General features: G+C 52.1%; 1 protein-coding gene across 9 annotated transcripts in view; it reads right to left on the bottom strand.

The window, feature by feature from the left end:
* PDE9A (phosphodiesterase 9A) overlaps positions 1–24,471 on the bottom strand; it is a 123,079-nt gene that overhangs the window by 16,312 nt on the left and 82,296 nt on the right. For all 9 annotated transcript variants that reach the window (XR_010154451.1, XR_010154453.1, XR_010154452.1 and 6 more), the window contains 4 exons: positions 15,144–15,228; positions 7,791–7,872; positions 4,935–5,009; positions 68–154 (listed from right to left, as the gene is read on the bottom strand). Coding sequence is in view for 5 of the 9 variants with exons in the window: in XM_001140087.8 (XP_001140087.3) it covers positions 68–154; positions 4,935–5,009; positions 7,791–7,872; positions 15,144–15,228 (329 nt within the window). In the remaining 4 variants the exon portion in view is untranslated. The remainder of the gene's footprint in view (positions 1–67; positions 155–4,934; positions 5,010–7,790; positions 7,873–15,143; positions 15,229–24,471) is intronic.

Here is a 24,471-nt window from a genome sequence, read left to right as displayed (position 1 = left end):
CTCCATTCCTGTGGAACTGGATGAAACCACGTGCCCAGGAAGAACCGAAGGCGGGTTTGGCACTCACCAGCCACCTCCTGAGGGTGACAGGGTTGATGCTGAAGTCCCTGACCAGCCCGAGGTCGTGGTACATGTGCTCCAGGCAGCTCAGCATCTGTGGGCACAGGAGAAGGATAGGCACTGGGCACTTGTGTGGCCGGCTCCCCAGCCCCTGGCTTCCTTCCCTCTGCCGTCCTCGGAGTGCCAGCAGGGCCGTTGGCAGGAGGTGGGTTCTCCCCCTCCCAGAAAGTCCCTGGAGAGCAAAGCCTGGTCGGCAGACATGGGAAGAGAGGTCTTCAGACCAGCCTTTCCAGGCCACTCAGATGGGTGGGGGTTTGAGAGCACACTGGGGGTCTCCTGGCAGGTGGATCCTGGGGTGTGGAGGGCCAGTTCCGAAGTCAAGGAGAATTCTTAGGACAGCGACTGGGTGAGAGAGTGCACCCGTTCACAAAACACTGCACCAAAAAGGAATTTATTGATTTCTACAGATGAAAAACAATCTCAGCGGATCAATATCACAGCTGAGGGTTCTAGGACACAGTTCCATCCAGTGCACACCTGAGCACAGGTGGCATCACAGAGAGAAAGGCCCTTTCCTTGCCCGAGGCTGGGGATCGAAGGAGCTTTGACAATTTACATCCAGAAACGCTGAACTGTGTTCATCTGGGGCCCCGCTGGGACCGAAGACACTTTAACGTCTTAACTGCAGTGCCCAGATGCGGCCCCTGCCCCAGCAAGCGGCTCCTCCTAACCCTTTTTCATGGAGCCCTGTCTTCTATCAATATCCCTGTTCAAGTTGAAATAGATTTTGTTTTCAGTCCCAAAGAGGATTGTCATTGTGGTGATCTATTTCAATACAGCTCAGTGCTTTGGAGCTAATTAAGTTAGGGAGGAAAAGATGAAGTGATTTTTAAAAACGAGAGTTTGACCAAAGTAGGCTTTGCTTTCTGGAAAAAGCAGGTCTTGGGTGGCGAGCCCAGTGCGAAGTAAGATGTGTAGGAAAGGGGCAGTTTAGACACACCTGGTAGGTGTCCTCCACCCAGGGCCCACCTCCAGCCCAGCTGCCTGCTGCCTGTGCAGGGCACTGGGCCATCCCTGCTGGAGCCCGGCGTGGCTTCCTGCCTGTGTCTGCTCATTGCCTGACTTTCTCTTCCCAAAAGGGCATGTTACGAACTGAACTGCCCCCTTCCCCAGGTCAACATGGTAAAGCCCCGACCCCAGTGGGCTATTTGGAGATGGGGCCTTTACGGAGGTAATGAAGTTTCCATCTAGTCAGGGTGAGGCCTTGGTCCCATGGGACTAGTGTCTTCATTAGAGGAGGAAGAGCACCTGGGATGCATGTGCCGAGAGAACAGGCCACATGAGCACCCAGCAAGAAGGTCCCACACCAGGGACCGAGGTCCCAGCAAGAAGGTCCCACACCAGGGACCGAGGCCTCCGGAGAAGCCGAACCTGGCAGCACCTTGATCCTGGACTTCCAGCTCCAGAACTGAGGAATCAACTTCTGCTGCTGACGCCACCCCAGTCTCTGGTACTCTGTTATGGCAGCCTCAGCAAACTAGGACAGGCGTGCTGCCCAAAAATCCATTTTTACTTGTTACGCCGTGTGTGAAACCTGGAAATGCTGCAAGGGAGGCGAGTTTTTGTAAATCGAAGCTTGCGATCACTGCATTGATGAGATGGCTCTGAAGGAGGCGGAGGGTTCTCCGGCATCGCAGGAAATCCATCTGGAAAACTGGAAACTCCCCCACATGCGGCCACAGATGGGAGCTTGGAATGTCACCTGGGAAACGTCCTTAAAGCACGTGAACCACACACTTGTTTTCCTTGGGGAGACAGTACAGATGTAGGTTGGATAATGTGCAGGGCACTGCACCGGCTTTTGGAGATGGGGCCCCACGTGAGGACAGGAGGGCTGGGCTCCCAGGTCACTGGTCAGCTGCCACCTGGATCACCCAGCCGGGGACCTCGCTGCCCAGAGCTGCTGGCCCCCCCACCATCCTGGACACCAGCCCTCAGGACCATAGGGGCTGCAACCTGGAAACTCCTCGCTCTCCACCTGACCAGCCCAGATGTTGTTCAAGGCAGTCCTGAAAGGCAGATGCGTCTGCTGTGAAGTCAAGAGGGGATGCTGATCGGCAGACAGAGACACTTGGTGCCACTTATGTGGCCTTCATAGAGGCTGTGGGGCAGGAGGGCCGGATGCATCTGTGGCTGCACGTGCAGTCCTCAGCCCCGGGTGGGCACGAGGGAGCCAGCAGTTCCCGCATGTGGCGGCGGGTCCTGGTCTGAGTGGGCTGCACGGTCGTGAGTGGGGGACTCATGAGATGACGGGGGAGGCTCCTGCAGCCTTCCAGCTCTGCACTTGATAGAGGCAGGCCATGCTCACGGGCCACAGCCCTGGGCCCTCGGAGGCCCTAACACGTGGGAGGACACAGCAGCCTGAAGTCACGTCCTCTGTCTGGTTTGTGATGGGCAGGACACTGGGTCAAACCACTCGGAGAAAAGCGGGGGCGCCCCTGCTGGAAGGGAGGGAGGTGATCACTTTTAGGTGCCCTGACGTTCTCTGAGTGCCAGCTGCCTCATGGGCGGCCAGATACAGTTTTGTGGGGCCGAGTGGGCTGTTTTCATGTGTGTCCCTTTAGTTGTCTCTCTTTGCCACTCACACTCCAAAATTCCTGGCATCCCTAGATCTGCCAGAGGCCAAGGCTCCTGTCTTGGGCATCTCTGCATTCTCACACACAGGCAGCTAGATACTTCTTGGAAGCACTGGAACCCTCATCGGTCTCCTGGAGTGCCCTTGAGATCTGCTGGGCAGGAGCCACGGGCCGTGGGAGATGCCACCCAGAGGCTGAGTCCAGCTGCCGGGAGCTGTCTGCCTTGCCCACCTGCCAGCCCCGAGAGCAGCTGTGAATCCACTCTGTGATCAGAGGACAGAGAGGTGGCCTTTCTATTATGGAGACACAGATCCCCCAGCTTCGTGGGGCAAGCCCCACCTCCCCAGTCACAGTGGTCCGTGCTCAAAGGGTTCCCTGGTAGAAGGTGGCAGAAAAGACAGCGAGTGCCAGTTTCCACGCAGGCGCTTTGCCATCAGTGGCCCCTGGCTTGGCTCTTCCTCCCAGCAGGCTGAGGTCAAAATGACTTTGGGGATGGTGATTTTTCTACATGATGCTGAGGTGCGGCAGTTGCCCACAGGCTGGGGGCAGGAGTCAGTGTGCTCTGTCTGTGGTGTCTACTTGCTGTGGACTTGCTCTGCCCAATCTCAGCAGCTGTGCAGGGACCCTGGGAGCTGCTGGCCTGCAGCAGCTCCAACACGTCTCTTCTGAGCTTTCCCTCTCACCCCTTGCATCTCCCACACCTGGGGCCCTTTCTTTTTGTGCGTTGACCTAGACAGTCATGCTGCATATTTAAAGCCTCTTCTCCTGTCGTCTCTGTGCCCCGGTCCTGCACTCTCAGAGCTGGGGAGCAAGTTGCCACGTGGCGGCTGGAGGTTTTGGGCAGGTTTGCAGCAGTGCAGCCCCTGGCACTGGCCGCCTGCTGCTCTTGGGTGAACTGGGGTGGGGAGTGGAGGCTGGAGCTTTGCTTTTCTGGCTGGTGCTGCAGTTTTTCTCCTGCTGGGAGACCATGCACATGAAAAGAGGTTCACTTAGGAGAGGGCAGTGCCCCAGGTGTCAGCAACCTGGCCTCAGGGGTGCCAAGAGGCAAGATCCCACTTTCTGCCCTTTGCAGAGACATCGCTGCGGCCGAGCTTGTCAAAGAGCACAGGTGAGCTTGCTGAGGAGCCTTGTGCATTTTCTGTGTTGCTGACAAGCAGGAAAACGTCCTTAGATTTTGGTGGGTTGAAAACAGCTGAGGCCGAGGTCTGCAATGAGGGAACTTTTTCATTTTTTGGGGTGTGAAAAGAGGGGGTCTATTAGCCAATGAGATGAAACCAAAAATTCCCCATTCTTGTATTTTTCAGCAAATAGGAATTTTAACACTTTTTTTTTTTTTGTAGCGACGAGGTCTTGCTATGTTGCCCCGCGTATTAGTCTGTTCTCACACTGTTAATAAAGACATACCTGAGACTGGGTAACTTATAAAGAAAAAGAGTCTTAAGGGACTCACAGTTCCACATGGCTGCGGAGGCCTCACAATCACGGCGAACGGCAGAGAAGGAGAAAGTCACTTATATGGCGGCAGGCAAAAGAGAATCCCCCATTTAAAAACCATCAGATCTCGTGAGACTTACTCACTATCACGAGAACAGTATGGGGAAAACTGCCCCCATGATTCAAGATCTCCACCTGGCCCCGCCCTCGACACGTGGGGATTATGACAATTCAGGGTGAGATTTGGGTGGGGACACAGCCAAACCATATCACTCAGGCTAGTGTGGAATTCCTGGCCTCAAGCCTTGCTGCAGAAGGTGACACAGTTCCCGGAATCCCACATGTCCACTTATCTGGGGCAGCCGGCTGCCTGTGCCTTGCCTTTGCAGACACTGCTCTCAGAGCAGAGCACTCTGACCGCAGCCCCTTCCTTGAGGAGAGATTTGCTCCTGGCAGGGGCGTTCTGCAGCACGGGGCTGCCACCGGCGTGCATAAGGGTCTGCAGGGTGAGCAGATGGCTCGGGGGGCCCAGCGCCATCAGGAGCCCTGGGTGGAGCCTCCCTGCCCCTGACAGCCGTCTCCCCCACTCACAGAATCCCCTTGCTGTGAAGTCTCCTGGGCCCTGCTATAAAGTGTTAGTTAGTTTCAACTAAAACCTGGCAAAACAAGTTTTTTATTTTTTCAGTCTTTAAAAAGAAGAGGAGAAAGCAAGAAGGAGGAAGAGCGATGGGGGTGGTCCCACTGGGGTCCATGATCCTGAGCTGCCTCCCCCCGGGACGTGGTGCCTGCAAGCCCCGCACTTACCTCATTGGGCTCCCAAAGCCAGACGTCAAAGGTCGGCTTCCGCAGGGCCTCGATGGTCTCTGGAGAGAGCAGGTACTAGAAAGGACAGGAGTTCCGTGTTAACCAGGCGCCGTGGGCCTGTGACAGTGATGTGCATGCTGAGATGTTTCTCCTCTTTCTCCCGTTCTCTTTCTTTTTCTTTCTTTCTTTTTTTTTTTTTTTTGAGATAGAGTCTCACTCTGTTGCCCAGGCTGGAGTGCAGTGGTGCGATCTTGGCTCACGGCAACCTCTGCCTCCTGGGTTCAAGTGATTCTCGTGCCTCAGCCTCCTGAGTAGCTGGGGCTGCAGGCGCCCGCCACCATGCCTGGCTAATTTTTGTAATTTTAGTAGAGATGGGGAGTTCACGATGTTGGCCAGGCTGGTCTCGAACTCCTGACCTCAGGTGATCCACCCGCCTTGGCCTCCCCACGTGTTGGGATTACAGGTGTGAGCCACCGCACCCAGCTTCTCCCGTTCTCTTTCTAAGGCACCTGCGTCAGACTCACAGGCCACATACTTCTGGAAAGGGCCAATGCTACGGCTGGAAATCCCATCGGTGGATGCCAGAGGCAGGGTGAGGGAGCAGAGGGGAGGGTTTGGGGTGACAGAAATGTTCCATATCTCGCTTGTGGTGGAGGTCACAGGACTAAACAAGTTTGTCAAAATTCACTGTACTCCAAGCCTAAATAACTTTACTGCATGTAAATTAGACCTCAACAAGCCCGATGATAAAATGGACAATAGCTGGGCATGGTGGCTCATGCTTGTAATCCCAGTGCTTTGGGAAGCCGAGGCGAGTGGATCACCTGAGGTCAGGAGTTCAAGACCAACCTGGCAAACATGGTAGAATCCCGACTCTACAAAAATACAAAAATTAGCCAGGCATGATGGCAGGTGCCTGTAATCCCAGCTACTTGGGAGCCTGAGGCGGGAGAATTGCTTGAACCCAGGAGGTGGAGGTTGCAGTGAGCCAAGATCGTGCCACTGCACACCAGCCTGGGCGACAGAGCGAGACTCCATCTCAAAAATAATAATAAAAAAAAGGGCAATAAAGTGAAGTGCGGGGGTAAAATTCACTTGGCATAAATTCAGATACCACCTAAGAAGTTATTCTGAGATGCTCCTGTCTGGAACCCATTCCTGGTTTCTGCCGAGAGCTAGAAGAGCAGGCCTGCTGATGGGGCCAGTGCCCCTGGGTTGCTTCTGAGGACATCAGGCTTTAGGTTAAGCTGTCACAAGGACAGAAGGCTGTGGTTTTATACAGAAGACAAGAACACTGCTTTGGTATTGCACACTGTCTTCTCCTAGGTCTTAATGGATACTTGTTTTTCTGTTTTTTGTAAGGGGACGGATCTGGAGGGCTGACACCTTTTATTTTGGATCTAGGCTGTGCTTCATGGCTCCCTGGGACAGGATCCTGAGAAGCGCAGGGCATATTTTCCAATGGAAAAAGGCACTAGTCTCCATTCAAAAATCTCAGATGAGGCTGGGCTGGCTTACGCCTGTAATCCCAGCACTTTGGGAGGCTGAGGTGGGTGGATCACCTGAGGTCAGGAGTTCAAGACCAACCTGGCCAACATGGTGAAACACGGTCTCTACTACAAATACAGTAATTAGCCGGGCATGGCAGTGGGTGCCTGTAATCCCACCTACTCAGGAGGCTGAGGCAGGAGACTCACTTGAACCCAAGAGGCAGAGGTTGCAGTGAGCTGAGATCGTGCCATTGCACTCCAGCCTGGGTGACAGAGTGAGACTCAGTATCAAAAGAAAAGAATAAAAACCCCCCAAATCCCCCCAGGGACATTGTTTGGAACTGCGTGGATAGAATCACTAATGGACACCAGTGGCCTACATGGAGGCTGTGGAAGGCTCTGCCATCACTTGAACCGCAGGCAGTGGCAGAGCCCACCTGTGTGCAGCCCAGGCCTCTGCTGTCTCTGGAAGCTGTGCCCCCTGAATCTTAGCATGAGAGCACATTACAAATCAGGTGGGCCGGGCCGGGTGCGGTGGCTCAGCACTTTGGGAGGCCGAGGCAGGCGGATCACCTGAGGTCACAAGTTCAAGACCAGCCTGGCCAACATGGTGAAACCCTGTCTCTACTAAAAAAATACAAAAACATTAACTGGGCATGGTGACGGGCACCTGTAATCCCAGCTACTTGGGAGGCTGAGGTAGGAGAATTGCTTGAACCCAGGAGGCAGAGGTTGCAGTGAGCCAAGATTGTGCCACTGCACTCCAGCCTGGGCAACAAGAGCAAAACTCTGTCTCAAAGAAAAAAAAAAAAAAAAAAGCAGGTGGGCCGGGATTTTGCCTGCTTCCCAGCTGAAGGCGTTGAGCGGGTGACCGGCAACTCGAGACCCTCCTTTTGTCGTTATTTCAAAAATGCCATTGCTACTTCACCAACGTCACAGCTTCTCTTAGAACTAAGAACACTTTTGTGCAAAAGAGCAAAACTTGCCAGGACAACTAAGAATTGCTCAGAGACAAGGGCCAATGGAATGGATTTTTTAAAAATTCAGTTAAACGTTAAAGTTCTTTCAAGTAACGTTTGAGTGTAAAAACTGTCTACCCAGGTCAGCTTCCGGGGCTGGGCAGGCAGCAGCACGGAGCTATTATGTCCTTGCAGGGGAAGGTATGGTCTGGGATCACTTTTGCTAAACAAATGTCAAAGCGAAAAAATACTTCGCCTTAAAGTAACCCGCACCATCCGCGGCCCAGGGCTGGGAGGGGCGGTTGATGTGAACGTACACACAGCAGGGTCTGGCCGCAGGGCCACAGGGCTGGGCGTGGGGCTGGGGACACAGCTGCAGCTTCTTCTGGGCCGGAATCTCATCTTACCTTGGGGTAAGTGGGAACATCGCGTCGAGGAGTCAACTTCTTGTGGTTATCCAAAAAACTGTACTTACAGGGGCAGTTGGTCCTAGAGAGAGGGAGCAGAGATGAGCTGTGGTCCTGCTGTTTCAGTCTGGTGAAGCCCTCAGCACAGCAAAAGCAAGCGACAGACCCAAACCCCCAAGCCCCGTGTGGTCTTATTTGCTGTGGGAGAGGAGTCAGGGCAGCAGCAACTCACTCGAAGCAAAATCCCTGATGACCTGCCTGACCTCTGACCTCACACTGGACTCTTGGAAAACACACAGAAAGTCAGATGTTGGGGCTGGGCGTGGTGGCTCACGCCTGCAATCCCAGCACTTTGGGAAGTCGAGGCGGGATGATCATGAGGTTAGGAGATCGAGACCATCCTGGCCAACATGGTGAAACCTCATCTCTATTAAAAAAATAATAATAATACAAAAATTAGCTGGGCGTGGTGGCGTGTGCCTGTAGTCCCAGCTACTTGGGAGGCTAAGGCAGGAGAATCGCTTGAACCCAGGAGGCGGAGGTTGCAGTGAGCAGAGATTGTGCCACTGCATGCCAGCCTGGCCAGTCTGGGCAACAAGAGCGAAACTCCATCTCAAAAAAAAAGAAAAAAAAGTCAGATGTTGAGGGCTATCTTCTCTTTTAGATAAGCTTCTAAAAAACCTTTTTCTAATGTTTTCAAAACAAAAACATTCTAAAAAATCTAAACAACACAAGAGTAAAGTAAAAAAAAAAAACACCAAAATATGAAAACCGAAGTCCTCACTTTACCCATTTATTTCCCTAAATCCCATACTCTGGAAATCACTGCTAATAGTTTGGTGTATCTTTCCAGAATGTTTTGAAGTGTGGACACACATGGGTGGCCGCTTTTACCTTTTAACAATATTTTAATTTTTATTTTTTGTAGAGATAGGGTCTTGCTATGTTACCCAGGCTGGTCTTGAACTCCTAGGTTCAAACGATCCTTCTGCCTCAGCCTCCCAAAGTATTGGGATGACAGGTGTGAGTCACTGCACCCCGCCCCTTTGTACTTTTGTTTTTTTATTTTTATTTATTTATTTATTTTTGAGACAGAGTCTCACTCTGTTGCCCAGGCTGGAGTGCAGTGGCGCAATCTTTGCTCACCGCAACCTCTGCCTCCTGGGTTTAAGCAATTCTCGTGCTTCAGCTTCCTGAGTAGCTGGGATTACAGGTGCATGCTGCCACACCTGACTAATTTTTGTACTTTTAGTAGAGACGGGGTTTCGCCATGTTGGCCAGGCTGGTCTTGAACTCCTGACTTCAAGCGATCCACCTGCCTCGGCCTTCCAAAGTGTTGGGATTACAGGCGTGAGCCACTGCGCCCAGCCCCTTTGTACTTTTAAACAAAGATGGAATTGCACCAAATTCACTCTGCTGCAACCTGCTTTGTCATCTAACATATCATGAACTCATCCCAAGTTGCTCCACAGAGCTTAGCTTCATTTTCCAAGTTTCTCCAGGGTGTGGCCATAGCACACGTTAGCAATCCAGTCCCCAGTGATGGACTTTTAGAATGTTTCCAACTTTCCCTGTTACATGTAATGTTAGCAGATGAGTTTTCTGTCTGACTCTGTTTTTGTTTAGCACTTGGTATCGAGGTATCCCACATAGGAGCAGGGCAAAGTGAGCCAGGCATGTTTCAGAGGAAAGCCACCTTCCGGTTGGGCAGTGTGCTGGCTTCAGGGTGGTCCCCAGAGGCTGAATGAGGAGCAGCTGCCCCAGGAGGTCTGGCTGCTCTTGGGCCCCTGCAGCAGAGTGCACCAGGGGGCTGGGCCGATCTGGGTTCACACCCTATGGGTGTGAACTTGCTTAGAAGTGAACAGGCTCCCTGTGTACTTGGACGATGGTGGGTGGGGGTCACGCCTGGCTTGTGTGACATTCACCAGGCTATGGGGGCACTCAGGGAGCTAAATGCGGCACAAGCTCCTGCGATTTGTAAATAAAGCCCTTTCTTCTGGGAGAGCAAGTTAATACTGCCCAGTAAGAGCCATATAGAAATTCGTATCCTTTAAGCCCACATAGCTATCCTGGGGAATTTATCTTAAGCCAAGAATCAAACAGGAACAAACAGCTCTATGCACAGATATTCACCGTGGTGTGATCTGCTGTAACAAAAACACAAAACCGACTAGAAGCCACCTGAATGTCCCAAGATGGGAAGCGGTTTAAACCAGCACAGTGCCTCTGCATGATGGACTATTATGCCATTAGGAGGATCATCACGGATATTATGCCAAGTGAAGAAACTTGACAGGAAAAGGGAAAATAAGAATGCTATGCACAGTATGTACTGAAAGCAAATGCCAAAAAATGCCACGCTACGAGGAAGAAAGAGCACATTCGGTAGGTTTAAAAAGAGTGCTTGATTGTGGCCTTCTGGGAAAATCTATGAGCTGTACGCTGGTTAAAATTTAATCTATTTATTGCTCACAATGCCACTAGTAAAAAAAAAAGACTACACAACAGCATGTTTTAGTTGTTTTTCAAAACAAGGTATCTGTGCACAGAAAAACATCTAGAAGGCCTCGTGTCCAGGTTTAAACTGGGGGGACATTGCCAGCTGTTGTCATGATCGGTGCGCACCCTTCAGCTCCCATCAGTGTAGTTTGGAGGTTTTCCAATGAGCCTGTGCTATTTTCAAAACTAGAATAATCAATCTATTTCCTTTCTGGAAAAAGAGGCTTCAGTGTTATTTTCTCGGCATGCTGCTGTCTCTTCCCCGTGATAACCACCACTCCACGGAGATCCATTTGGTAGCCCTTCCCTCTGTTTCATGCTTGCAAAGCCCATCAGAGTTGCTACCACAGTTTGATGTGTAAGGGGGAACGCTAACAGATTCAGCAAAGTATTAACAAAACCAACCAACAAAATGCACCAATCAAATGATTTCCATTGTCATCCATTAAACGAGAAATTCCATTTACACATTTCTGAGAAGTAACGAACGTTTTCTGAGCAGTTAAAAAAATAGATGGCATGATGATTTCTTCGCGCTTTTAACCTCTTTTGTGTAAACATTCGCACACGTGCTGTCTCTGTAAGTCTCCTACATTCCCCAGGAGGGTTATGGAAATCTTCACCAAGCAAGACAGTTTGACTGCTCGAATCCCGCTGTTTCCTTGCAGATACCAGAGCTGGGAGCAGAGGAGGGTCTGCTGGGGCCCGCTGACCCTGCCTGGCCAGGCAGCCCCTCTCTCTGCGCTCCGTTGCCACGGGAACCAGCGTCTTCAGCAAACAGAGCAGCTGGCATGGAGCTCTTTCTTTTCATCCTATTTGGAGCTTATTTTTGCTTTCATTTCCTGGGGTCCCCATCCCCCTTCTCTGGGGCTTAGGCCAGTGGGCTAGGCCATTTGTTTGGGATGAACGCTGAGCCCTCAGTTGCCACCCCAGGCTCCTGCAGACTCCCCAGCTCTGGGTGAACCCCACATTCCATGCTCTGCTCTCTGCCTGGCACAGTGCTGGGGGCCAGAGTGGCCGTGGCCCCTAGGGTAGACCTGCCCCTGCCCCTGCCCTAAATGTAAGCTGGCAGTTGGACCTCTGTCCTCTTTGAGGGAAAAGCAGGAGAAACCTAGCCCGTGAGTGTCAGGGGACGGCCACCTGCTCCCGGGTGCTGTGTGCCGGACCCCGATGCCACTGCTGTTCCCAAGGGGCAGCTTCTGGTGGATCCATACCCCTGGCTCCGAGGCCCCACCAGGGTGTGCTATGTGGGCTGAATGTAGCTCCACATTTCAGGCTCACACTGGCCATTTGTGTGGCACGGGGCTGAGCTAGCTCCACCCTGTCTGGGGCCTTTATTCTCTTCCCAGAGGCAAGAACGCTGGCCTCTGGCTGGGCTGCCATCTCGGGAAGGCCACCCACCCCCACCCTGCCTTTTGCAGCTCCTCTCCCCAGTCATCCAGGGAAGTTCCAGCTTAACTGAGAGTGGTCCCAGGGTCCCCACATTGCTACAGGGCTCTCATGAGTAAGATGTAACTCTGCTGTTGACAAAGACAAAAGGGACAACACGAATAGCTCAGTGTCTCTATTCTGAGTTCCTTTCTACATAGAAAAACAGGAAGGGGTTTCATGTGTGGCAACGACGGCCTGGGGCACATGACGTGGCTGGGGATGAGACCAGAGCCCAGGAGGCTGGATTTGTTTTTTCTCAATGTGTTGACAACGCTTGAGAATTTTTACCCTGTTCCGTTTTGGAAGCAAGAGTCCCATTTACCTGTCTCTCACCTACAGGGGAGGCTGCCAGAGCTGTCAGCCGAGAACGTCGCCTCCAGAAGCCGACGGGGCACCAGGAAGTCTCCTTGTCTTTGGTTTATGGCGCTGTGGGTTCTAAAAATGTACTCCTGGGGGAAGTGCGGATGCGCCTCCGTCACTCAGATGGGCCCAGGTGCCCCCCACAGCCCGGCGTGCCTGACAGGCACCTGGGGGCTGATGTCTCACTGGAGTTCCTGGCGGCTTCGTCTGCAAGCTCTGAAATCGTGTTATCCTCCCACGTGCTGTGTTATGGGCTGAAGTACATCTCCCCCCAAAACTCGTATGTTGAAGTCCTAACCCTGCTGCCTGTGAGGGTGACCTCATTTGGGGACATGGCTGTTGCAGATGTAGTTAAGGTGATGTCATCCTGGAGGAGGGTGACCCCTACTCCAATAGGATGGGTGTCCTTACAAAAAGGGGGAATTTGGACAGAACGGATGGGAGCACCAGGTGAAGAAGCAGGCAGAGAATGCCGCCGGCAGCCACCAGAGGCCAAGAGAGACCGGGAAGGTCCCTCCCCTGGGGCCTTCAGAGGTGGCAGGGCCTGCTGGCACCTTGATTTTGGACTTGTGGCCTCCAGAACTATGTGGGAATACATTTCTATTGTTTTAAGCTGCGCAGTTTATGAGAATTCGTTACGCAGCCCCAGGAAATGACTACAACTTCGATAAAAATTATTATCCCCCCTGCAATCTGACCTGCAGGACTAGTGCACACCAGAAACCACGCCAGGAGCGGCGTGTGATCCGAGCACTCGCCTTGCTTTCTACAGAGCGGGTGCCCATCAGGCACGGCAGAGGCAAGACCTGTGAGGCCGGAGGCTGTCTCACCACTCACTCCTGCTGCTGTAGGTGGGCGGTAAATGCAGTCGTTTAAGGGATAAGAGGCTGCATCCTACAAACACCTCCAGAAAGTGCTCAGGGACACACAGTTGTGGGTGAGGAGCTGGGGGCAGCTCCGGGAGGCATGGCCTGGCTCCAGACACACCCCTTGGGGCGGTGGAGTTCCCCAACCCATATGGAGCCCAGAGGCCGCTGTTCGGGGAGTCTGGTTTCAGGCTGAAGACTAGAACTCAGTTTTCGTCCTCTTCCCCTTGTGCTGCTGGTGGGGCTGGAAAGGCTGGCCCTGCTACACCCGCAGCCCCAGCTTGAGGCAACCCATCTCCGCCTGGCTCTGGGCAGAGGGGAACCCTGCCAGGCAGCACCACCCTGGAACACCACCCTCCTGCCAAAGCAGCCATGGCACCTGGGGCGCAAGGGACAGCCAGAGGGCTGAACCAAGCCACGTAGAGCCCACGGCCAAGGGCGGTGCCACAGGTGAAGGTGCTGTGTGTCTGAGGCTGCCAAGCCGGGTCCCAGCCGTGCCAGGTCCCAGCCTTGGGACCCCAGCTGTGTGGCCGTCCCTGTGCAACTTGGGAGCTCTTCCTTGGCTCACAAATGAGAGACTGTGTCTCCCGTCCTTTAAAGAGCCTCCAGCACAGGAATGACGAAGATGGATTGTTCACTCACAACTTTCCATGGCCACAAACTATGGCCTGACTTCCCCTAAGTCAATTGGGCTGAGACATCCCTAACTTCAAATGAGCCCATGAGTGCATGGGACAGACACGTGACACGGTCCCTGTAGGACAGGCTCTCACGTGGCTCAGACAAAGCCTGCTTCCTTCCGCTCGGCCTTCCTCCCTGCGCCCACCCCGAGGCCAGGCCCTCGGGGCTTTGAGGGGACCAGATGAGGCCCGTCGGCTTTCCCTTCACCTTCTGCCTCTGAGACCCTTTCACCTGTCACGCTTCCTCAATAAGCAGATTGCCCTCAATTTCAAAATCAGGGAATGATCGTCAGCATGCCAGGTGGCTCTGAGACAACTCAGTGCAATTGCACAGGGCTGTTTCTCAGTTCATTAGTCCCCATTAAATCCCACTGAGGCCAGGCAGTGGCACTCTGGGGAACCATGAGCCACATCATATGCCTGTGGTCTCTGGGCTGGCACCAGCAGGCATGGAGGTAAAGCCCAGAGGTGTGAGCGGGTCCTTTGTGCCCCTCACTAAGCACGGCGCCCACACACAGTAAGTGCCTCAATGCATGCGCTCTGCTCATCATCACCGCCGTCTCTTTGCTACTACCGGCGTTTCCATCCCCAGTTTGGTCGTGGTTCATCCACACGTGTCCTGACCCTGGCTCCAGTAAAGAGTCCTGCTGTACACAAAACTGACTTTGGAGGTGGCATCGTGGAGACTGGGGCATTTTCCCCACGAGTCACAGCTCACTGGGCCCCCCGCAGCGCCTGTGAAGGATGCCTGTTCCCAGGAGAATGACTTCTGTGTCCCCAGTGCCGGAGCCCTCGCTGGAATGCAACCCAGTGGGAATATCACACAAGGAACGGGGTCCCTGGGGGCACCAGGAGGCTCCTCCCCTAATGCTTTTCCTCTTGTTGTTCTGTCTTTAAAAGTGGATATCAACTTATTCCAAGCTGGACACATTGCTCCTAAGGCTTGGATCTGCAGCAGGAGGACTCTTCTTCTGTGAAATCGTCTTCCCAGCCCCTGTCTCCAATATGTGCTCTTTTTTTTTTGAGACAGAGTCTTGCTCTGTCGAGCCCAGGCTGGAGTGCAGTGGCGCGATCTCGGCTCACTGCAACCTCCACCTCCTGGGTTCAAGCGATTCTCCCGCCTCAGCTTCCCAAGTAGCTGGGGTTACAGGCATGTGCCACCATGCCTGGCTACTGTTTGTATTTTTAGTAGAGACGGGGTTTCACCATGTTGGCCAAGCCAGTATTGAACTCCTGTCCTCAGGTGATCCTCCCACCTCGGCCTCCCAAAGTGCTGGGATTACAGGCGTGAGCCACCACACCTGGCCCATGCGTGCTCTTTTGTTAGAAGAAAGTCACACCACTGACAAACAGGTCGCAAGCAGGGTGGCTGCCTCCAGACTGCAGTCTCCCAAGCCTGAACTGTACCGAAGTGCACCAGCCTTTCTTTTAGGCAAACAAAGCCCACAGCCCCAGCCCAACTGGTACGGGGAGCCCTCCCCAGGCCCGGCCGCCCGTGGCCCCAGCGCAGACCCTACCTGCTGCTTCTGGCCGCCAGCTCCTCCCTCATCTTCTTAATGTCACTCTTGCATTTCTCAATCTCCACCACTTTTAGTCCTTCCACTGGTGACAGAGAGAGAGACAGCAAGGGGGTTACCACGGACGAATGCGGAGGATCTCTCAAGGCTGGTAACTAAGGGCTCCCTGTGGCTCCCAGGGAGGAATATACCTCAGTGCAGAGGTCCCCACACCTGCCCTGGCTGCCGATACTCAGGTTTTGCCTGCACTTCCCCGCTTAGCTCAGCCACAACTGACTCTATCCTCGCAGGCATGTGCCGTGGCCACCGCTGCACTACCGCATCCATCTGGGCAGTTTCAGAAGGCAGAAGCTCCTCCCCACTCTCCACTCCCTGAATCTCAACTCTGGCACCCACTTTTTGCTCCATACCCCTTAGCACCAGCTGAGGACATGGGACAAAGGCGTCTTTTATCCCCCCCAAAAAAGGGGGCACATGTGGTGCCAGAGCATTAAAATGCAGTGAACAGCAAAGCGTTTTCAGCAAGGATTACGATCTCATTATGGGAAAAGCTTTTCATTGCAACGTCCTTCCAGAGCAGTTTCACCAGGAGAAAGTGTTGACTTAAAACAGAAGAGAAATAAATAGGCAAAGTTGAGGATCAGCAGAACTTGGACTTGATCACATTCCTGGAGTTGAAACTGCCTTGGCCAAATTATGACTGAGACAGTGAAAGAGATCTAACTTAGCGGGCTCCATCTTGCTTCGAACCTCCAAGCTGTCTGTGTTCATTCCTCGGCTGAACTAACTTTGGGAGAAACTTCATTTGTAGTTTATAGTTTAGACAAAGACTGTAACAGCACTTTCCCAAAGCAGACCTCCTTCTTGCCTGGGGACGAGACTAACAGCCACAGGATTAGAAATTACGGTTTAAGAGTCATGTAGCTGGAGACTATGAGATTCTGACCCTCCCTAAATTGCTCCTAAGATCAGCGCTTGAGATATTTTGCAGACCCTGCAGTTGATGGATCAGCTGGCACCACCCAGATAGATAAACTGGCTCGTCTGGTCTTCTGGCCCCAGTCAGGAACTGACTCAGTGCAAGAAGACAGCTTCAGCCAGGCGCGGTGGCTCACGCCTGTAATCCCAGCACTTTGGGAGGCTGAGGTGGGCAGATCACGAGGTCAGGAGTTCAAGACCAGCCTGGCCAATATAGTGAAACCCTGTCTCTACTAAAAATACAAAAATTAGCTGGGCATGGTGTGCCAGTGCCTGTAGTCCCAGCTACTCGGGAGGCTGAGGCAGGAGAATAGCTTGAACCCGGGAGGCGGAGGTTGCAGTGAGCCGAGATCACGCCACTGTACTCTGGCCTGGGGGACAGAGTGAGACTCCGTCTCAAAAAAAAAAAAAAAAAAAGAAGACAGCTTCAACTCCCTATGATTTCATCCCTGACCAATCAATCAGCATTCCTGGCTCACTGGCTTCCCCCCACCCACTAAGTTATCCTTAAAAACTCTGCGCCCCGAATGCTCGGGGAGACTGATTTGAGGAATAATAAAACTCTGGTCTCCCGCACAGCCGGCACTGGGTGAATGGCTCTTTCTCCATTGCAGTTCCCCTGTCTTGATGAATGAGCTGTGTTTAGGTAGCAGGCAGGGTGAACCCCTTGGGCGGTTACAGAGTCCCACTGCAAAGGTGTGCCTCAACAGTTAGGATACTATTTTTCAACCAAAAACAAACTGGAGCTTATGCCTCCGAGCGAGTGTTAAACTTCAAGATATTTACCCTTGGCTGACTGCACGTTTACCCCAGAAAAGCTGCCATGAAGCAAGCAGCTTTGCACGGCTTTTCAATTAGAGTTGGTTCATAAGAAACAAAAAAGATTAGCTTTGTTACTTTGTAATCACACCTTAGTTTTTATGCAAAAGGATACTCCCAGGATACCACTCTATTCCCCTTTTCATGAAGTTTGGCTCTGAATAACTGCTAAAAATAAAAAGCAAATGTTTTCTAAAGGAAAAACCAAGCAACTCAGAGCCTTTGGCTAGTTTGTAACAACTCCTTCCCACCCCGAAGGAAGTACTGCAGCTCGGGAAAGAAATTCTCCCAGTGCAGTGGCCCAGGGCAGACTGGCTGGAATCAGCCTCCCGGGTGGGTTTCGAGGCGTTTCCAGGGTCAGGGGTCAAGCAGGGGCATGTTCCCGGGACACTGCTTCTTTCTGCCAGAAGGACGAAGAATCTGGAGAGTGCAATATTTGGATCTGGTCCTGCTGATGTGTTTCTGTGCTACGGAAACCTTCTCCACCCCTCTTCTACCCAACGGCTAGAGGACATGGGGTCCGGAAGCGCATGTGGCTGGAGCCAGTGTGGTCGCTGTCCTGATGGCCGAGTCCAGATGAGCTGCCGCTGGGGAAACACAGGGTACCTGAGGTCTGAGGTCGGGACGTCTTTGTCCAACCACTAAGAGTCCACATTCTCCTTTGGAATCGGGTCTCCGTTTTCTCCAGCATCATGGGCCCCTCAAGGAAGCTGATGCATGCCACAGGCCATCTTCTCAGAAAAGGTACCCAAGAACACATTTTGGGTTTGCATGTGGATTGGGAAGCCCAACGTGGCCTCCACGGGTGCTCCTTGGCTTTGTCTAGACTGCAGGATCCCACCCATGCCCTGTGGATTTGCCACGTGGACACTGACGTGAGCAAATGGACAATTCAACATCAGTGGCAGGAAGGAGCTCAGTCTGGTTCACACGTGGAAGGCAGCACATTCTGAAAGTGAATAGATCTGGGGAAGGGTTGGGCATGCGGTGTAGACTGCAAACAGGGCAGCTGTGCCCTCTGTCCAAGGTCTATGGACCATTGACTATGTCTTAAATGTCATTTTTCCTGAATATAAAATATCCTATTATCATTGTAGGAAGTGTAGGAAATAGCACTTCAAAGAAGAATATTTAAAAATTTATCTAGGATCCTATGGGCCCAGAAAACAACTCAGTTAATATTATTTGTATTAATGTGTGTCCTTCCAGGCTTTCTGCCTACTCCCAGCCTTCTAAATATTCATCCTGTTTATCTATCTATCTATCTATCTATCTATCTATCTATCTAGCTACTACCTACCTACCTACTGTGTATCTATCCATCCATCCATTCATTTATCTACTATCTATCCATCCATCTATCCATCCATCCATCCATCCATCCACCCATCTATGCATTCATCATATTTATGTATCTGCCTATGTTCTATTTATCCATCCTATCTATTTTTCTATCCGTTCTATCTCTCTATCCACCCATTCTATGTATCTACCTATCTTTCTTTTCTTTTCTTTTTTTTTTTTTTGAGACAGGGGCTTGCTCTGTCACCCAGGCTGGAGTGCAGTGGAACAATCACAGCTCACTGCAACCTTCACCTCCTATGTTCAAGTGATCCTGCCACTTCAGCCTCCTGAGTAACAGGGTCTAAAGGGGTGCACCGCCACACCTGGCTAATTTTTGTATTTTTTGTATAGATGGGGTTTTGCCATGTTGCCCAGGATGGTCTTGAACTCCTGGACTAAAGCAATCCTCCTGCCTTCACCTCCCAAAGTGCTGGGGAACCACTTTAGGCATGAGCCACTGCACCCAGCCTCTACCTATCTTTCTATTTACATATCTATATAGTATCTATCTATGTATGTATCTATCTAGCTTCTATCCATCCTGTGTGTGTCTATGTATCTATATATCTATTATTAATTTTAAAAGATAAAATTTGTTGTTTTCTAACTTGCTATTTTCACTCATCAGGAGGTCACGGCCCTTCCCCATGTTAGTGGCTGCTGTCCCAGCTCACGTTTTTCTTTTTATCCCCCGAGGAAAATGCTATTTATCATACTGAGCAGGATAAATAAATACCAAGGGCTTCATGTCAGTTCAGATCACATTTTTGCTGCTAAATGAGTTTGCAACAAACTATACTTTCTTTCCCATGTCCATACAAGGCTCTGTTTTAAGCCAGCTCATGGTTTTGGATGGGTGCATAGCGTTTGTATTGACAGTGCAGAGTCCACCGAGATCCGCTTCCCTGGCTACCTATTGGGGTGATGTTAAAATTAAGCCTCTTGGGTGACACAGCACAGCATCACTAGTTTGAATCCCAGAGATGCAGAATTTGTGGCAATTAAGTTTATGAAGAGGCTGTTGGCCAAGTAGATGGATAGTGAGTAACAAGATTGCAAAAGTGTATTCCTCAATGAAGAGAAAACAAGATGCCATGAAATGACGGGGCTGGCGGGGAGGTCTGCAGGAGGAGGCAGAGGTGAGCCTGTGGTGGATGTGTGTGCCTGTGTCCCCGGGGGTCCTGCCTCCTCACTCCCCGGCCTTTCCAGGACACCCGGCTGCTTTGGGGAAGATTCCACAGCTCCCCTCTTCGACCCACTGCCAGCCCTGCTCCACCTCAATCCAGAGGGAGGAGCGGGCCAGTCCTGTGGGGCGTGGGGCCTCGAGCCTGAGAGGTCTGCAGACAGCAGCAGGACGGCCCTACCGTGGAGCCTGGACGTCGGCTCTGCCCGTCATGACCCGCTCCTCTGCCTTCAAACGCTGAACACAGGCGAGCACAGACCACGCACCGCAAACCAAAGCAGAGGCTCCCTGGCCCACTGGACCCTGCTAGGGGGCTGGGAGCCCAGCCCACGACTGCCTGCTATTCCCGCTGACCAGGTGTGGACCCTAGGACATGCCTGTGTGTGGGGCTAGTATTATCTGGAAACCCCGGGCTGTCCTCTTAAAAGGACTGTAGGCCGGGCGCGGTGGCTCACGCCTATAATCCCAGCACTTTGGGAGGCCAAGGCAGGTGGATCACCTGAGGTCAGGAGTTTGAGACCAGCTTGTCCAACCAACATAATGAAACCCCGTCTCTACTAAAAATACAAAAATTAGCCAGGCGTCGTCACAGGCTGCCTGTAATTCCAGCTACTCTGGGGGCTGAGGCGGGAGAATCACTTGAACCCGGGAGGTGGAGGTTGCAGTGAGCCAAGATCACACCACTGCACTTCACTGCATTAAAGTGAGACTCTGTCTCAAAACAAAACAAAACAACAACAAAAAAGGGCTTTGAAAGAGATTTTTGTGAGTTTCTACAAGTCACAGGCCACCTGCAGGAAAAACTAAGGGTGATTTTCTGACAGACGCTGGCTTTGGGGAAATTGGCCTGGCAGGTGGGGAAGAGCTGAGCTGGGGGTCAGAGAGAGCCGAGCCGGAGGTTGGGGAGAGCCGAGCTGGGGGTGGGGGAGAGCTGAGCCGAGGCTCAGGAGGCTCTGTGCTGTGCTCCTTCCCCAACCTCACTGTGCTCCAGCAAGAGGCTGGGAACCTGGCAGGCCCAGTCCTTTGGCTACAGAGCTAGTGAAAGCTGTTTAAAGACATGTATGAATAGAGCTGTGTTTCAACACTTCCTCCAGGAGCCTCACTAAAGAGCCCGCGTAGAGCACACTTCCTGAGTGACAGAGAAAAGCAAGGCTTGGTTCTAGCATCCAGGCTCTGGGCTGTTTGTATGGCCTGTGTTAAACTTTGCCCCAGCCGGTCAGCTCCTGCCACGGCCCACGCTGTGTTTAGGTTTTGGTCCAAGCCCAGAGCACGGGGACAAAGGGTGGATGGAGCAGAGCTGCCCTGTGCCCTGGCCGCAAACCAGGAAGGAAGGGAGTAAAGGGCCCTGCTTTAAAATCTCTTTTTAATGTTTCACCTCCAGCCAGGACATGAGGGGAGGAGCCTGGGTGTCCTGTTTACAAAATAATCCGTAACGTAAGGGAAGTCCCAGATCTCTCGAACAAGGCTAAACTTTATATATCAAAAGGAAGGAGAGCTTTGAAAGTCAATGAAGAGAAATGAAGAAATTTATATTCAATTCAGAGGAATTATACATTTAAGAAGAAGCAGGAAATTCCATTTAAGACAAGTCCACCACAATATAATATGGCCTTAAGGTGGCCAGTTCTAGTGGATGAATCCTTTAACTCAAGAGGCAGAAAACAGCTTGGCCGGGCACAATGGCTCACGCCTGTAATCTCAGCACTTTGGGAGGCCGAGGCGGGTCGATCACCTGAGGTCAGGAGTTCGAGACCAGCCTGGCCAACATGGCGAAACCCCATCTCTACTAAAAATACAAAAATTAGCCGGACATGGTGGTGGGCGCCTATAATCCCAGCTACTTGGGAGGCTGAGACAGAAGTGTCCTGTCTTCGGGGGGCAGAGGTTGCAGTGAGCCAACATCACGCCACTTCTCTCTAGCCTGGGCCAAAGAGCAAAACTCCGTCTCAAACAACAACAAAAGCAAAACAAAACAAAACAGCTCACAGCAGCTCATGTATAGCAGAAGCAGCTGTGTGTGCGCATGTGTGTGTATGTGATCATATATATGAATGTATCTGCACGTGCCTGGGTGCTTACACGTGTGCATGTATATGTGACATCCTGACATGCCTGTGTGATTTCACATGTGTATATGTGAGTGCATGTGCACCTTTCTCTGTTTGTGTTTATATGTGTGTGTGCATATGTAGATGGGAGCATCTGCCTCTGGCCCAGGCCCTGTGCATCGGGGTGTCGGACCAGGCTCCTGGCCGCCTTCCCCATCTGGCTAGCTTCTGGCAGCCGTGCAGGGTTGGGACTGACCTTCTGAGAAGCTGGGCGCGCACCTACCCAGTGGCCTGCATGAGAGGTTCAGCTGCAGGCCCTCTCCTCAAAAGGACTTTCCGTTTCTGCCCTCCAAGCTTCCTGAAATGTCTGGGCTCTTGCATCTTTGGGTTAAGGCTCTGCTGCCCTTGTAGTGTCTCTGGAACTCAGAATCTCTGGGGCTCAGCACAGGTGCAGCATCCTGGCCACCTCCCGCTAAAGCACATCCGCTGGAGAGTGGGGAGCCATCAGCCAGAAGTGCCCGGGGAGGATGAGCCCAAAGCCAGGTGGAGTTCAGGAGGAGGACAGCCTGTCTGGACATGGCTGCCTCCTGGGGTGGGGGTGTGAGTTGCATGCCAGGGGAGGAGGGCAGCCAGGAGGACTGAGGAGAGGCCCCCCTGACCTCGCCCAAGCCCCTCCCTTACCCTCCACAACTCCTAGACTGTTCCTCCTTCTCTACTCCTTAGAGAGGTGAGCTCCCTCAATCCCATTTCTGCAGTCCTAGGTCTCTGGTGCTAGAAATCAGTACAACTAGTCACAACCGGTTTTACCCATAGAAGCGCCAGGAATTTTGGTCTGTGCAGTGAGCCTGAGCTCGGTGGGTCAAGAGCGGTGTCCTCTTCCAGGCCATCTATGTGCATTTACTGAGGGTCTTCTGGGAAGATGCTTCCTTCTGAGAAGTGAGAAATTTTGGAGAATTCCACAGCTAGAACAGGCTAGAGGGGAAGGTCCTATGGGCCATTTCCTTCAGTGGTCTTCGACTCACCTGCCACTTGCAGGTAAAATAGGAACACTTTTCTTCTGGCTTGATGGTTATTTTCCAGGGTCAGTTATTCAAAGACACACAGGGTTACTATTCATCTTGTTGTGGGCGACATAATTCTCTGTAAGAGTTTTGAGAGTTACGACATGGCCTCTTCAACTTGCCTGTTTGCACTTTCCGGGAAGAGCATGGAGGGGAGCTGGCACTGGCTTCCAGGTGGGGCGTAGGAGATGGGGAAGGCTGAGGAAAAACCCAGGTGCTGGAGAGAGGAGGAGAGGTGGGAGGCACCTGCTGCCCGCGGGCATCTGCACACTCGCCCCGTAGTGACTGCGTGGCTTTTTGTGTCTGTAAAGGGGGGTGGTGACTCTGCAGCAAGCCTTTTTTGCATGCTTTGGCTCAAACCCCTACCCAAGTTTGGAGAATTCCCTGCGACATGGGGCTTGGTGGAGAGCTGAGCCAGCCTCCCAGGGCAGAATATGGAAATGCAAACACTCGCTGTGGTGGGTTGAATTGTGTCCTCCAGAAAGATCTGTTCACAACCTACTCCCTGGAACTTGTGAATGGGACCTTATGTAGAGAAAGGTCCTTGGCAGATATAATCCATTAGGGATCTGGAGACGGGCCCATCCTGGATTTAGGTTGGGCCCTAAATTCAAAGAGAGGCATCTTTATAAGACCTAGCCGAGAGAGACTGTTGACATGGAGACATCCTGGGGGAATGTCATCACGTGTAGACACAGGCAGAGATTACAGCGATGTAGCCTTCCAAGCTCAGGAACGGTAAGGATTGGGGGGAACCACAAGGGTCTAGGAGAGAGGCGTGGAACCAGGGCCCCTCAGAGCCTCCAGAAATAGCCAGTCATGCTCATGCCTTGACTTCTGACTTCTGGCCTGCAGAGCTGTGAGAGAGTCAGTTTTTGATGCTTAAGCCTCCCAGTCTCTTGTGCTTTGTGAGGCAGCTTCAGGATACTCACAGCCTCCCTTTGTGGGGCCTGCCTTGCAGCTAGACCTTGGGTGCGCGGCCTGGCTCTGTCTAGATTTTGAACCTGTAGCCAGTGACATGGAGAAGCAGCCTGATATCTGCATAAGTGGTTGTGGAGCCTCCGGGGGACCTAGGTCCAGAGTGAGGAGTACAGGGGAGCTGGTGCCGCATCTGGGGCTCAGAGACGGCAGCACAGGCATCCGCACAGCATCAGCTCTGCACGGGATTTGGGGAATTGTTGCTGCTGTACAACCTCTGAGCCCTGTTCCCAAGCCTTCCTGGGGATCTGGGGAAGCTTCCCAAAATCCTTTAGGGAAAAACTCCTTTTCTGTCGAAAGCAACCACGATCAGTTTCTGTTGCTTGCAGCTTCAGCTTTCTAACCTGCGTTATCAAGGAATCCCCATGGAGTGCCTGGTCCTCTTCAGCCAGGTGTGCAGGGAAGTGACTCATCCCAGAAGGGCAGGTAGCAGGCAGTGACAGCAGCCTGGCCAGGACCCTGGGTGCCAGTCCCAGCTTTATTTATTTTTCTAATTTGCTGAGTGAACTTGAGGTTACCTAACCTCTCTGTGGCTTCCTCGTTGACAATGGGAAAAATGAAACTGTCTTGAAGATCCAGTGACCACATACATTTTTAGAAATGTCAACACACTTTGAAAAGTATAAATCTGACTATGTAAATCATGTTTCAGGAGAATCACTTGAACCCAGGAGGCGAAGGGTGCATTGAGCCAAGATTGTGCTATTGCACTCCAGCCTGGACAACAGAGCAAGACTCTGTCTCTGAAAAAAAGAAAAAAAAAAAAAAAAAAAAAAGAAAAGCGACGACATTCAGTCAATCAGACAGATATTTTTGGTGATGCTGCAACTCTTATTGGTATCCTGTCTGGATTCTGTTTATTTAGTTCCTAAGTTGGTAAATACGGTGCCTGTTAATCATTAACCTTTGCCTTGTCA

The sequence above is a fragment of the Pan troglodytes genome, chromosome 22, assembly GCF_028858775.2.
Source record: "Pan troglodytes isolate AG18354 chromosome 22, NHGRI_mPanTro3-v2.0_pri, whole genome shotgun sequence".
In the NCBI taxonomy this organism is placed as follows: domain Eukaryota; kingdom Metazoa; phylum Chordata; class Mammalia; order Primates; family Hominidae; genus Pan; species Pan troglodytes.
This window is presented reverse-complemented; position numbering and strand designations above follow the sequence as displayed.